The 14,722-nt window shown below is 42.1% G+C and overlaps 1 protein-coding gene across 5 annotated transcripts in view; it reads right to left on the bottom strand.

Annotated features, from left to right (window-relative positions):
* The window catches only part of LOC119449936 (FHF complex subunit HOOK interacting protein 1B-like), a 42,492-nt gene that overhangs the window by 21,324 nt on the left and 6,446 nt on the right, over positions 1-14,722 (bottom strand). For 3 of the 5 annotated variants that reach the window (XM_037713233.2, XM_037713231.2, XM_037713232.2), the window contains exons 4-8: positions 12,019-12,230; positions 10,195-10,281; positions 6,386-6,536; positions 4,037-4,195; positions 1,554-1,640 (exon numbers count right to left, since the gene is read on the bottom strand). In XM_037713233.2, coding sequence (XP_037569161.1) covers positions 1,554-1,640; positions 4,037-4,195; positions 6,386-6,536; positions 10,195-10,281; positions 12,019-12,230 — 696 coding nt within the window. The remainder of the gene's footprint in view (positions 1-1,553; positions 1,641-4,036; positions 4,196-6,385; positions 6,537-10,194; positions 10,282-12,018; positions 12,231-14,722) is intronic. The other 2 variants (XM_037713235.2, XM_037713234.2) reach the window with 1 other exon arrangement.

Raw genomic sequence — 14,722 nt, forward strand, 5'->3', positions numbered from 1 at the left:
ACATCAGACGAACCCAAACAGCGGACAAATTGAAGAAAGATGACATGTCATACTTACAAGCCAGCTAAGCTTATTCACTGGTAGAATTGCAGTAAACCCTCATTGTAACTAAGTCATTAGGACGAGAAACTGACTTGGTTATAAGCGATAATTTGCTAAAGTGGAGAAGCTAAAAAGAGTCTTAAACATGGGAACACAAAAAAACATTGAATAAAGCGATATTTCAAATAATGCGGCAACGAGTTTGAGAGCAGCCCTGCTGTGGTGTGCATCATGGAGAAAAAAGACATGAAGGGTAGTGTGCTCAAGACAAATAAAAGTGATGCTTGCAAATGCGTACTGAAGACCTAGTACTGACATAGTGTGTATGAGTTAATCATTAAAAAAGTAACTTAATTACTCAGTACTAATTATTTAATTAAGTAAAACTCAACAAATACTCAGGGCTCCTTTAGCAAGCTATTAACAACATCCATTTGGTTTCATCTCTATAGAAGGCTTCACTTTTTAAATAAGACTGCTCCATGTTAGCTGAGACACCGTTCTATGAATCCTAAATAAACCAATTAACATCTTCGTGTGAATTTTAATACACCAATTTGTGTGATCATGTTATTTCTGAAAACTGCAGCAGCAAACCACATTTCACAAATGAAGCTGCCTATTTTTAACGTAGACTGTACTTGTCTTTAAAACGTTTTTTCCAACTTTGCTGAGACACATGGTACAGAATGCTGATCGATAACGGTGATTGGTCCCTGTTAAAGAACCACTACAAGATGACAATAGCCAAACCAACTGCCATGTATGTTCTAACAGCATTACATTAAGATCTACAAGTTGCAAAACGCGACTTCTGTCTTAGACTGAGAGCAAGAAAAAATTTTACCACATCTAGTAACACAGTACTATGAAACACTTCGGCACTAGGTCTTTACTCCTTTGAGCTAAGGGGTTCAAATTCCACCTCTTCGTTTATCAGCAGCAAGAAAACAAACAAGATGTCTTGACCACAGAGATAGGATGTTGACTTAATGCACCGAGCTCCCTACCGCGACGGCAGTGGTGCGCAGTGTGTGCTACTGTGTAATCTTGCACTTTGATATCTCCTTCATGCCTTCAAATGCTTTCCTTTAAGTGCAAACTTGGTGTGTCAAAATATATATATATATATATATATTCACTGTTCAGCAACTTTATGTTGAAAGCTTTGACACTCTAAATTAAAATGCTGCTCCAGCTGTCTATACAGTTTACCCTTTATGTCTCAAATGCAGCAAACTTCATTCAAATCAGTTCTGTAACTTCCGAACGACATAATTTCTGCACTTGACATGTATTTGAAGAGAAAAAAAATCATAGTTGGGCCTGAGGAAACACTTTCACTTCAAGGCTATTCACAAACTTACATGTGCAACACTATGAATAAACACAGAGCAAGACAAATGACTAGAGCCAAAAAAGAAAAAGTAAAGCACTACAGCATGCAGGCCTTCTTGCTCTCACCAAACATGTTCAGGCAGCATTCTGTTTCACAAAGACTATGCACAGACCTGGTGCAGAGCAGGCCCCATGACCGGTATGAGGAATCCCTGGTAGATGTACTCTAGAAGCTGCTCTTGAACCATTGCATGAGACACCTTCAAAAAATTTGCACAAAGAGAGACACACACAAGTGAACACTCTAGGACAGCTGGTGAGAGTGTCACATAACCACAGTTCCACAAACTTGAAGTAGCGATTTACATATCGCTTAATCGCAATCTTCCCTTTTATGCGTTCAAAATATTAAATTCAAACACTACCAGGTCGCACTTAACGAACTTTCTTTTACTGTCAGTGTGCATGAACTATGGCAGACCACTGTACTTTTGCGGCAACTGAGTTATAGAACAGGATTCCATGCAGTATTTAAAGGTAACCGTCCATTATCACTGCTTAAATGCAAGCTTCTTGTGTATGTTCCAACATTTTAAGGTTGCAATCAAAGCACTGTTCTTGCTGTGCTTGTTTTGACACACGTTCCCTTGATTAACTGATTATTTATTTGTATGATGTTCTCTTTTACTGATATATTATCTCTGTATTCCGTTTATCGTAGCTTTAACTGCTCAGCTATGCTGTAGTATTGCGCCATAACACTATGGCGCAGCACTGGCAGCTGCCGTGTGCAAAGACCAATCAGAATGCGCGGTAGTCCGAGTGTCCCAGATGGGGAGAGCGCTTGTCACCCCATGGCAGCTGCGGTATTTACGCTACGCAGCAGCTTGGCCTTCAAGATTGTGGAGGTCATGCTGAAGAGCCATGCATATTGTGTCACTTCCAGGCAAGCGGCAATAGCGATGTTTTTTTCAGTTTCAGTATCAAAAACCACTATCATTTACGATTTTGTTGCGACACACTCCCTCGGATTTTAAACGTAAAATTTTGCACAAGGCTCCTCTATACAGTGGACCTCATTGATACGATTCTGCATAATATGTTTTTTGGGATGATACTTTTTTTTTTTTCTTTTACCGGCCAATGCTCCATAGAAGCAGCATATTTTCATGTGGTTGATACCATTGCGTTTTCACCTGAAATTGGATGATACGACTGCAAACTGGTATTTCTGAAACTCGTAGCTTTATATTCAGGTGTACTAGATTAAATTACATTCCAACGACCCACAAACAACATGTTAAGGGTCGGCGACACCAGCAGAAAAATGCGCGCTGTGCGCCGGCAGTGGCAAAACGCGCGCCACAAAAGCTGCCGCGAAGCAGGTTTTTCGTGCCGTAGGGGGATCGGTCCTGGACCGATTTAAATTGCCGCGCGCGCTGGCGGCAAATGAACTGCGAGCAAAGCAGACCAATGAAAGCTGTCCCTTCAATGACGTACACGCGGGAAACAAGGTGTCATGCGGACCCGCTCGACTGCTATTTTCGCACTTGTAGTATCGTCTGCTCGCGTCAGTATCATCTGCTCGCGCTTGTTTCGGTTGGTTTTTCAGGCGAGATCTTCATGCGGTAACGTGGCTAAACAAAGCGCCTGCCCTCATCCGCCAGTCGTATCGCTCTTTGTGTCACGCTGCTCTATGGTGTTCCTTTGTTTCGGAATTCTTGGCCTCGTTTTGTAACTTTAAAAAAAAATTGTTTACGGACTTTCAAAAAAAAAAAAAAAAAAAAAAGAAAGTTCAGCAAAAACTGATGAGCTATTTAAACTTGCTTAATAAAAGACAGTTTCGCACGAGAGGCAAAGCATCAGTTACGATAACTAATTAGTAGACAGCTATACGGACTAATGGTAATTGTTTTGGAAACATTTGTTTACTAACTGAATTAACAAGCATGATTCAGCGCGCAAAAGCAAACATGGACACATCACACTCGATGACCACAGACACGCGCTGTCGAAACGCTGGCTTGAGCAAGCATGGCAGCAGCAGCGAGCGAAGGTGGCTACCGGTCATGCGGTCTATTGGTCTTCATGCAGTCTATCGCTTCAACAGAAACTGAACAGCGAAAGCACAGCGCGCACAAAGCTATGAGCCGTCTGCAGATCGCTTTTAAGATACGGCGCGTGTGACCGCCCACGGCTGCGCGAAGTACAAATACGAAGTTGCTGGCTGAGTAGAAACCGCACCCCGTCCCTCCCACGCTGCCTTCCCGCTTTCCTCTTTTCAAGCGCAAGATTGAGTCGCCAGTGCCCCCTTGCGCTCAGTCGCAAAATACGTAGTTGCCAGAGCACAAAAAATACGTAGTTGTAGGTGCCGAAGCACAACGCCCCCCCCCCCCCTCCCACCCCTCTACGGGCTTTCACGCGACGGAAGACATCGCGGTTGCTTGCTCTCCGCGTGCGTTTGCTCATACCAAACTAGCTACCGCAATGTTCCATCCAAACCGTTTACAAGAGGATTTCCTTCTCAAAATAAATTCAGCAAATCACCACCACATTGCTTAGGCCTGCTTTGACATCTGCAGAACCAGCACCAACACCCTCACCAAAGGCCACAAGTGTTACTGAAGACCATGGCGGCTTGCAGACAGAGCTGTACCTGAATCACTGCATTGCAGAACTCTAGGGAGTTGAGGAACATGGTGAGCTCTGGGAACTCCTGAATGTCCTCATGAGTGAGGCGGTACCAGTCATCCGCAACTATTGTCAGCTTTCGCGGTAGCACTGAGTAGAGGCCACTCAACCCGGTGGCCAAGACCTGTAAAGAGAATTCATAAAACAAAAGGTAGAGCAGCATTAAACGCAAACATTTGCCGAACAAGTGAAGATGCCTGCTATGAAGAACTGCAACAGTTCTCATGAAAAGGAGCGGAATCCACGGCAGTTGTCAGTATAGCTTTTCACATATGCAACTACCACCACACGAGATCACAAATGCAGGAGCACAGAAATTGAGGGTCTACTTTAATTGAAAACGGTGGCACACGTGGTTCCTACAAGCTTACAAAATTTATCTGATTTGCAACATCTTTTAATCCCTGTTTATCAATATGAAGGTATTACAAAACTTTACAGTACCTCCAACGCTACCTTTTCTCACTGTTTACAGTGCTACAAGCATTTTCCAACACGAAGCTTCATTTCCACTGTTCAGAATGCTGACATGATGCAACACACATGTAAATGGAGCTACCAACGTTAATGAACAAGGGCATTGATACAGGCTAGCTGGTGTATGTTGGAGTAAAAACAGTGCAAAAGCACATGGCAAAGCAAGAAGATGGATGGTTAGCTGCAGGTCAGTGCTGTGTAGTTTGTCTTCTTGATTTGTCCTAACAAAATTATTTCATGTTTTGAGTCCTAACAAAATTATTTCACCATAGGCAGAATCTGCTACACAAGTAACATACAAGAAAAAACAAGCGGAAAGTGACAACAACAACAAAATACTATTGATTTTAATGCATGCACATTGAACACTGTGGCTCAACAGTAGACTCTCGTTAAACTGAACCTCAACAGACCAGGCACAAGTGTCCCAGGAGTTCCATTTACCAAGAGATTGAGCTCAAACGTACATAGGATATTTTATTGTACTCTATCTGATTACAGATCTGATTACAAAACTTCTTACAAAGTTTCTACTTGCATGCAGCCACTGGTCCAGAGTCAGAGGCAAGAAACATAGCAAGGAGAACAATAGTCACAAGAGTAATCTAGAAAAGGAACCGTTTTAGTTGAAGCAACCACTCTCTAACTAATCGATAAGTTTGATCTTCGTCTCCAGCATGAAAAAAATTAAATTATGGGATTTTACATGCCAAAACCATGATCTAATTATGAGGCACGCCGTAGTGGGGGACTCCGGAAATTTGGACCATCTGGGGTTCTTTAACGTGCACCTAAATCTAAGCACATGGGTGTTTTCGCATTTCGCCCCCATCGAAATGCGGCCGCCGTGGCCGGGATTCGATCCCGCGACCTTGTGCTCAGCAGCCCAACATCATAGTTTGTCTCCAGCATGAGTGCATTGTGCAAGTGTTTCTGTGCCACCATCACAAACACTAAGCAAGCTCACAGCTCACTGACACTGCCAACACAAAGCAGCCACACAACACAACCAAAGCAAGCCACGGCACCAACAAAAGCCAGCGAAAACCGCCTTGCCCAAAATGTAGAGAACTAACGAGAAAACCCGAAAAGGAAAGGTGCAACCAGTAGGGAGTTTTAGCGTGTCCGGTAATCTGGTAAACGCTAGTGGACTGGCCGTTTTACCGCATGAGCAGAAGCGCAAACATTACCTGCCTGCATGATGCCAGCTCTCTGGTGGTGCAGAGCTCAACCAGACCAACACAGAGCTAATATTGCAGTAACCAAGTGTATTCTACTTCACTGCTGGTGAAAATTTTCGGCAGCGGCTTAATTGTGTTGCTGCCACAAATTTACACCAGCAGCAAAGTAAAATAGACTTGGTTACTGCAATATCAGCTGTGTTTGTCTGGTTGAGCTTTGCGCCACCAGGTGACTGCACTGTGTAGGCCGTTCACATTTGCGCCTCTGCTCATCCGGTAAAACGCCCAGTCTGCTTGTGATTACCAGAATACCGGACACACTAATACTCTCTAGTGATGTCTGTTGTGACGCCAATGGGATTGGCCACTCAGTTTCATATTCAGTAATATTTTTTTTAGTCTTGTTTACCTGAAGTGGGAAAAAACTTGGTTCCATTTAACAAACTCTTTTGCGTTGCCTTAATGTGAAACCAACCAATCGTAACATTGTTGTTCCGCTTAAGGAATTCATGCTTACCAAGATTCTACTGCATACTTGCTCCCACAATTAGACACTTAAATTCCCTTGTGCTTTCCCTCGTATAAGCGAGTGTTGGCACTCAGTGCAGGGCAGCTTCAAAACATGTAGTTTTCAGTCACGTGTTAATTATGCTTACCGGGCAGAAGTTTGAGTTCTCTGCAATGTAGAGACCAATGCTTTCATTTTTTTGTGACAGAGCCATGCATAGGAGTAGCGCATCTCGAGCCTGCTGGCCAATAGCACCTTCTCGATGAACAAAAGGAATCAGCAGGGAGAAGATGAGAAACCTGCAGCAATTCGAAACAGCCCTGTAGCAACCTCATACACGTACGTTTGTTACTGCACTACATCTCTTATAACATGGCAAGGCACTTGCAGCTGCTGGTCTCAGTTACATCACGTTATTCTCTCAAGCTCTTAAAGTGGTCATAAACAGGCTTGTAACTTTTCAATTCCTCAGCCAGACTTCTTCCCTGGCTGTGATGCTGAATTGCTCTGCTCATCAACTATGCTGACATAATTACATGGCTATTACAACACTTAGTGCTGAAGTGTTTCCAGTGGTTGCACCTTATTGAACCCTTTTGTATCCTTATATATTATGCAGTTAACCTGTGATGAACTTATAAAGACTCTGTACCCATTCTGTGTGGACTCTGCGACATCACAACACCTGTGCAACAAATTGGGCAGCTTTTTTTTAGTTGTGTTCAATACCTGCTACACTATTTCTAGCAAGTGTGCACGAAACTTTGTAACTGACTTCCATTACTATCATTTGTCTACATCATTTAGAGCGAGGGAAGAGGCCATCACAGCTGCAGGTCTCCTGTACACTCCCATATCTCCAAGAAGCCTTGAATGATAGAAATGCGTAGTGCTTAGAAAAAGAACTGAAATGGGTAAATGCACAGGAGGAACACAGTTGCTCCCTGAGACACTCGGCTGTCAACTGAGTGTAATGTAAGCCTATTCAGGGCCCCATTCAAAGTCATTATTCGATGGTAATATATTTATTATGACATTTCTACGTATTTCATCTTGTTATGGCAAAAAAGACATGAAACAATATGAAGAAATGACAAAAGAGGAAAGAGCGTCATTCCTTCATATTATTTGCTGTCTTTTACAGCATAACAAGTATGAATAGTAGTGCAACAAGTAGTGACCTCTTGCATCTTGATGTTTTACATTTAAGGCAAAACTGACGGGTTTTTTGTAAGGCATCAGTGGACAGCCAGAACTTTTATAAAACTCAATCCTGTTGGATATGCGATTCAACATTGTGTAGTTTAGCTGACACAATATGACATCACAGCTGGCTCAGTGCCCTGCGGATATCTGCGAGAAAAAATAAATGCTATACAGTTAGTCTAAGTCTAATGTGCTCAAAGAATGTGGAAATGATGATAGGTAAACATGCCACAAGGCATGAAACACTAAGCGGTAGGAGAACACTTGTGACATCACACGCTAGTCACTATGCAGAAATTTCGAATATGCATCAACACTTTCAGGCGGCGCTACTTTGGTTAGTCTATGTTTATTAAATGCAACTCATACGAGGTCAATTTTTTTTTTTGTCTGCAATTACTTGGCAATACCCTTTTACGGAGAAAAAGAAATAACTGCAAAGTCTTTAAACGTACAATCGTGCTGCACATTCACTTCATTTAGGCAGCAAGTGATTGACACAAATGTGTTGCCTGCAGGACACAACAAATATACGTCACGCACAAACAATGGCTTGTTTTAATTGCTGCGATGCTGCTATGAACTTGTGATGAATACAGCTGCAGGTTCCATATCTGATAGTAGTAGCTGCAATATATACTATTGTAGGATAAGTACAAAATCATTCATGTTGTAGGACTATGACAGAAGCCCACGGCTGTATACAATCATTAATTCAGCAGCCCTTCATAAGGTGTTCCCAACAACCACTGACCTTGAGACAAAGGATACTTGGAAAACTCCATCTTATCAAAAGTAAGCAGAGATGCACTGAACGTAACGAAAATCAAGTGCAGGTTTCCGAACAGTTCAGCATGCAGCCAAAGAAGTGTCCTTCCTTCAAGAAGCTTGCACTATATTATTATTATTATTATTATTATTATTATTATTACGAGGGGAAGACAAAAAGTAAAAGGGACTTTTGCAATTTCTCGCACTAGGGTTTGGTAACACTGCTAGTATCCAGCGCTGAATTAGTGTCGTCTGTAACACTTCTATGGAACGTGTCACTCTTATTCTCGCGTTAGTCAGAGTGTAGCAGACAACATGGAAGCTCTATTGTGGATCTGCACCAAGGAGGAAATGAGGGCAGTGATTCACTTTTTGTTTGCGGAAGGTGCTAAACCTGCGGAAATCATTCGTCAAATGCAAGCGCAGTATGGTGACAGTTGTTTATCGCGAAGCAAGATCTACGAATGGATAGAGCGTTTCAAACAGGGAAGAACTTCTTTATGTGACGAGGAAAGATCAGGGAGGCCATTGACATCAAGGACTGAGGACAATTTGAAAGTCGTTGAGGGTATGGAGATAGAAAACAGACGAATCACAGAGGACGAAATCGCCAATACTTTACATATCAGTCATGGTTCAGCAAATTTCATCTTACACAACAGGCTAAATTTTCTGAAAGTGTGTGCAAGGTGGGTCCCGAAAGAGTTGTCAGCGCAGCATAAGGTACAAAGGTTGGACATCTCTCGTAAACATTTGGCCCTTATCATCGCGAGGGAGATGAATTTTTACAGCAAATTGTTACTGTAGATGAAACTTGAGCACATCATCACGAACCGAAAAGTAAGGCTGCGAACATGGTTTGAAAACACTTATCATCCCCAGAAGTTAAGAAATTTAAACGTCAACCATCAGCTGGTAAGATTATGCTAACACTATTCTGGGACATGGAGTGTGGTAGCCGTTCATTTCACCCCAAGAGGCGAAACTGTGAACAGTGAGAACTATTGTGATGTGTTGCGAACTAAACTGAAACCTGTAATCAAATCCAAACGTCGTGGAAAACTGCAAAAAGGTGTCATCCTGCAGCAAGATAACGCTCGGCCACATTGTGCCAAACGGAACAATAAAGGAGTTGGGATTCGAATTGCTGGAACACCCACCATACAGTCCAGACCTGGCTCCAAGCGATTTTCATATGTTTGGACCATTGAAGAAAGTGCCCAGGGGAAGAAGATTTGCAACCAATGCAGAAGTCATTGATGCGGTGATTCTATCATTAGAATAAATGTACCTTTTCTCAAAAGTCCCTTTACTTTTTGACGTCCCCTTGTATTAACATGCATAAAAAAGAGCTAGAGAAGACTGCACAAGGTGATACGGATCACCTGAATGTGCTGAGCAAGATTACTGGTTACTGGAAGTGAATAAGTGTTTGTGCTATACATGGTATAACTTTTAAGACAGGGTAAGCGTTTAAAAAATGACAAAGAGTTGCACAGCCAAACTTACAAAAATGACTCCGGAAGAGCTTTAGTGCTTCTGCTTAAGGAAGGCAGGTGAAACATCACAGTTATGCACCCTAATAGAGAGGGCAGACATCTCATAAATTGTGCTTACACTTTTCTAAAAAAAAAAAAAAAATCATACACCTAAAACAAAACTTAAAAAAGAAACCACGCGCAAACCTAGGTAAAAAATAAAGCAAGAGAAAAGTCCTAACAGCAACGCTTTGCACTGAAGCATACAGACACAAAAAAATATGAAGACACAGCATGTCAAACAACGACATTTTGCTGCTACACACCCTACTGAAGAGAGTGAATCCTTCAGCGGAACGACAACACACAAGAAAGCCTCTGAATTCGGTTTGTGACATTCCAAAGAGCACGAAGTGACAATGCTCACAATGAACAAGGCATACATGGCATGGATTGAAGCCCACACAGAACATGGTATTGCTGCTCTGGTGAGCGACCTTACCCCCCTGTAGGAGTCCCTGTGAGCATTGGAGCGGGCAAGTTGTCGAAACATTCGCCGGTCGTGCAAAAGTGGAATCGCAGAGTCGAACTAGGATGATGGATACCATGAAAGAAAAAAAGCCCACACAAAAGAAAAAGGTAACCCTTACCACCCGAGGGCTTGAAATAGTCAAGGCAAAGAAAGCTGTTGACAATGTAGGAAAAATGGAATGGCTTAAACAAGGTCATGTAAGCAGAATATCAAAACTTGTTGAAAAGGTTTGTCCATTAGCAATGCACACACACAAAAAAATGTTAAAGCTGTGTTTAAAAAAAAAAAAAATATCTGTGGAGGATATATTTCCCGGCGAATGCTGAAGTTGCCACTCCACAACAGCATTGTGTGAAACGTAGAGCATAATCTCCGACACTATGCTGCACTTTGTGAACATGGTGACAACAGGAACTATTCAAGCCAAGCAGATATTTATGGCTTGCAAAAAAAAAAAAAAATCTTTTTCTAAGTGGCTAGCTTACAAGGATGAGAGATTAATCTTAAGGCCAGCAATTCTTGCGAGCAGCAACTGCCTGCTAACTCACCCTAATACACTCTGCGACTCTACAAAGATAATCGGCACAACTAAATGGTTAAGGCCTTAGAGGCCAACTGCAAGAAAATTTGACTTTGGCTAAATTGATTATAAATAAATGAGTAGTACATGGCATTGGAACAATCCTGGCAAAGCAGCAGGTCTGGTAATTGTATAACTTTCTTATTAACAACCTTTAAATCGTACTCAGGATAGTACCTAAGTATATATAATAGTACCTAAGAGCTCCCTTAGTAATGCCCTAATCTGTTCTAGATTGTTTCTAACATACATGGGCACCTGGTTGAAAACGTCAGGCATCATGCTCGAAGCAGTTCAAAATTGCTCAGCACATTTCATACAGCCGAACTATCATCGAACATCCAGTGTAACTAGCATAAAAAATATCCTTAATCTCCCTTCACTTATCATGCGCAGAAAATTATCCCGCCTCTGCCTTTTCCATTAGATATATTATCACAATCACATACTTAAAAATCGAACAAGATACAGCCCGCTACTTTGATATCATCACACCTCGATCATCATTGCATGCAAAGTTCATATTTCTCGACGATACACTGTAACATATTCCCATTCTTTTTTTTACCCAAAACTTGCCGTGATTGGAATCACCTGCGCACCTCAGCCGCAAATATTACCAACCCTGACAGATTCCGTGAAGAACTTAGCAGGTCCTTTTGATGTCTTGCTTTTCTTTCTTATTGCATTTTTTTCTTGCCTTCATATTTTTTTCTTTTATGCGTGGATGCGTGCATACCGTGATGACGTGTATGTCACTATCTTCACCATTTCACGTACCTTATGACACATGCTATCATCTCTCTTTATTTTATTTTTTTTTTACGTTTTCTGTAAAGTGCTCCTTATGAAATTTGTAAGTGTTCTTTCTGTGCCCCTCCCCTCTATGGTGTTTTACTGTAAAAGCCTTGAGGGTAAAATAAATAAATAAATAAATGCAGTAGCGCTTGCTAATGCTCTCTGCACCAGCTTGGGATGAGTACAAAAAAAAAGTATTCTCGTGTTGGAATGTAAACAGTGTAAAGACTTACACTCATTATTAAGTGAATTTTTTAATAAGTTCCGCACACCTTGCTTCCTGGGCTCCGGCAATATTTGAGTGGTGCACACAGTGTGCCCAACACATTCATCACTGAGGGCAACTGTACTTTAGGGAAGGGGTACGGTACACTGAAAGAGAAGCCACAGTCTGTCCTCTCAAAAAAGAGACACACCTGGCGGGCCCTTGGTTGGAGCTGGCACTGAAGAAGACCTCCAGCAGGTCTGGATGCTGAGAGAGGCTGACACAGAGCGTGTTGAGCAACACCACCAGGCGCTTCTCGACCTCAAGTGGGGCACAATCGGTGCACGAGGCCAGCAGATGCAGCAGGGGCCGCAGGAAGGGCTGCTGCAGCAGCAGCTCATGATGGGAGTGACTCACGAGAACCTGTGTGCACCAATTTATGCTGCTGTTACATGCGCGTCATTAATGAGATCAGAGGAGTACTGACATAACGTTACTGACTTGTCTTTTCTTTTGCCTTACGTGAAGGTACAAACTAGTGCAGCAACATCAAACCGGTATTGCTGAAAAAAACGGTTATCCGGTTATTCAAACTTGAAAACCGGATAATTGGAGTGATAGGTTATTCGGTTGGTTATTCTGTTAATAGTATCCAGATATTCAGATAGCCGGATATTTGTCCTTCTGTACTTGTGCCGAAATTACCTCTCTGTCTCTCTTATATTTAGTATATATTTGTAGTTATTTTTAGAACCGCTCATGCAAACCTGATATCTGCTCTGGTTAACCTCCTTACCTTTCCCTTTTTTTTTTAAAAACCAAATATTCATTCCCGAACATTCGAATATCTGACTAACCGGTTATTTAAATCGAATATCCTAAATATCTGTTCCTTGAAATCCGGATAAACGGTGTTAGAGACCGGAGTGACTTTCCGCTGATTAAACCGGATAAGCCGGTCTGACGGACATTTTTGCAAGCACTAGTCCAAACCCTCTAAAGCCTACAAAAAATACTGGCAGGCGTCAGAGCCCCTTGAATAATTTACTACATTATTTGTTTCTATACAAACCAGTTTTGCTTTCGGTATAGGAGGTGGATGCACCATGACGTTAAAATACACTGGCTTGCTCTGTTTCTGCAAAAGCTGCAGCTGCCACATGTGAGTGCACACAGAGGAAATGCATGCCACACTCTCGCTTATTAGTGTTTGTTAGGAGCGCCATAATACTTGGCCTTACTGCTACATGAAATCAGATACTTTTTCTCTTTGTAATGACATCACAATGACATCAATGACACCAGGTTACTGCATTTCAAGGCTAAATTTAGTATCAAGTTAAGATATCTTTATGTTTCTCGTCCTTCATACTGGCCAAGTATGGTCCTTTTATGAATGGGAAACATGCGGTAGATCTTTTACAAGCTCAAGAATACATGTCTGTATGCCTTTAAGTGTTACGATGGTGATAGCTGTGGTGAATGCAGAAAGGTTATTTTCCAATCATAATATCATTAAAAAAAAGGCATATCTTATGGAGAATTATTTCAGTTTACTTCAGAAATGCATTTTTCATTTGCAGCCATAACTGCTAACTTGAGAGTGAGAGTACACATTTGACGGCCGAATGAGTTGAGAACACACAATACCACAAGTGGCAATAAACTTCCAGGCATTAGGCAGTTAACGCCAAGTCTTTGCAAGGATCTCACAACATGGTGGTGCTTGGCTCCTTTCACACAGTGCAACTGTGCTCACAATTTCAAGAATGCGACATTGCAGGCATGGCAAATGAGCAGTTGACTCATTTGTCTGAGCGATTTTTAAATGTTAAGAGATGGCGGACTTCCCTGTGAGATTACACACGTGTGTAAAAGGGAAGCAACAACAGTCTAACACATCATGGTGGCCTGCAACATTTTGATAAAGAAGGAGTTTGAGCATGAAAGAGTTTTGAGACAACAGTTCTTAAATTGTTCCATCTTGTTTCCATCAAGACAAAATCAATAACCCTACCACCACACAGTATTTCACTCTCCCATTTGAAGTTTCTAGCAATAGCAAAAATCACAGCCACTGCAGCCTGTGCATGTGAAACAGAAATACGAAAACTGAATAGGTTATCTCCGAAAAATGAAGCAAGAAATCAATCCATTAAAAAAAAAAGAAAAAAAAGGAGGGAAGGAAAAGCACTAAATATTAAATATCAGGCCATGGAGAAACCTAGCATGCACATCTTGCAAACAGTCATGGAGCCTTGATGGTATGCGTATAAACCTGTCCCTCCTCAAATGATACTAGATGGACCTCAACCTGCCCAAGCTCTTCTGTTTTCTGACAGACTGCAAGAAAGACCAAGACATGGCCTAGTTACACTTAAAGTTGCCATGACACGCTCGTCTAACAGTTCTCAGTTTATATCTGTAACTGAGAGTAGAGGGTCCAATATGGTTATACACACAAAAAAACTGGGCTATCAGCACATATTTTAACCCCTAATTTCAATTTGAAATCGCTGCCTCTCAACTCCTCCCACCAACAGCGACCGCCATTTTGGCACGGCTGTATGACATGTGGTACTAAGGGGCCACCTCTGTGTCGTCTGCTTTGGAACAGTTCGACACAACAATAGACGCCTTTCTCTGCACACTCTAGCACTCAATGGCATTCGCCGCTTAATTGTGCCCGCAATTCCTTCACTTGCGCGATAAAAAGCAGCAGCAAACCACAGAGATGCACCATGCAAGAACGAAACAATGCATGGTGGCCATGACATATTTCCAGCTGCTGCAATCACTTCGGCTGTTTGCAGTATACAAGAGCATGGCCTTCGAGACCAGCTTCTTTTAGCTGAGGGAGCCATTTCCGGGGGTGCCCATTCATTTCATCAGCAGTCAGTGTTGCCAGACTGCCT

Source organism: Dermacentor silvarum, chromosome 4 (assembly GCF_013339745.2).
Source record: "Dermacentor silvarum isolate Dsil-2018 chromosome 4, BIME_Dsil_1.4, whole genome shotgun sequence".
NCBI classification, from domain to species: domain Eukaryota; kingdom Metazoa; phylum Arthropoda; class Arachnida; order Ixodida; family Ixodidae; genus Dermacentor; species Dermacentor silvarum.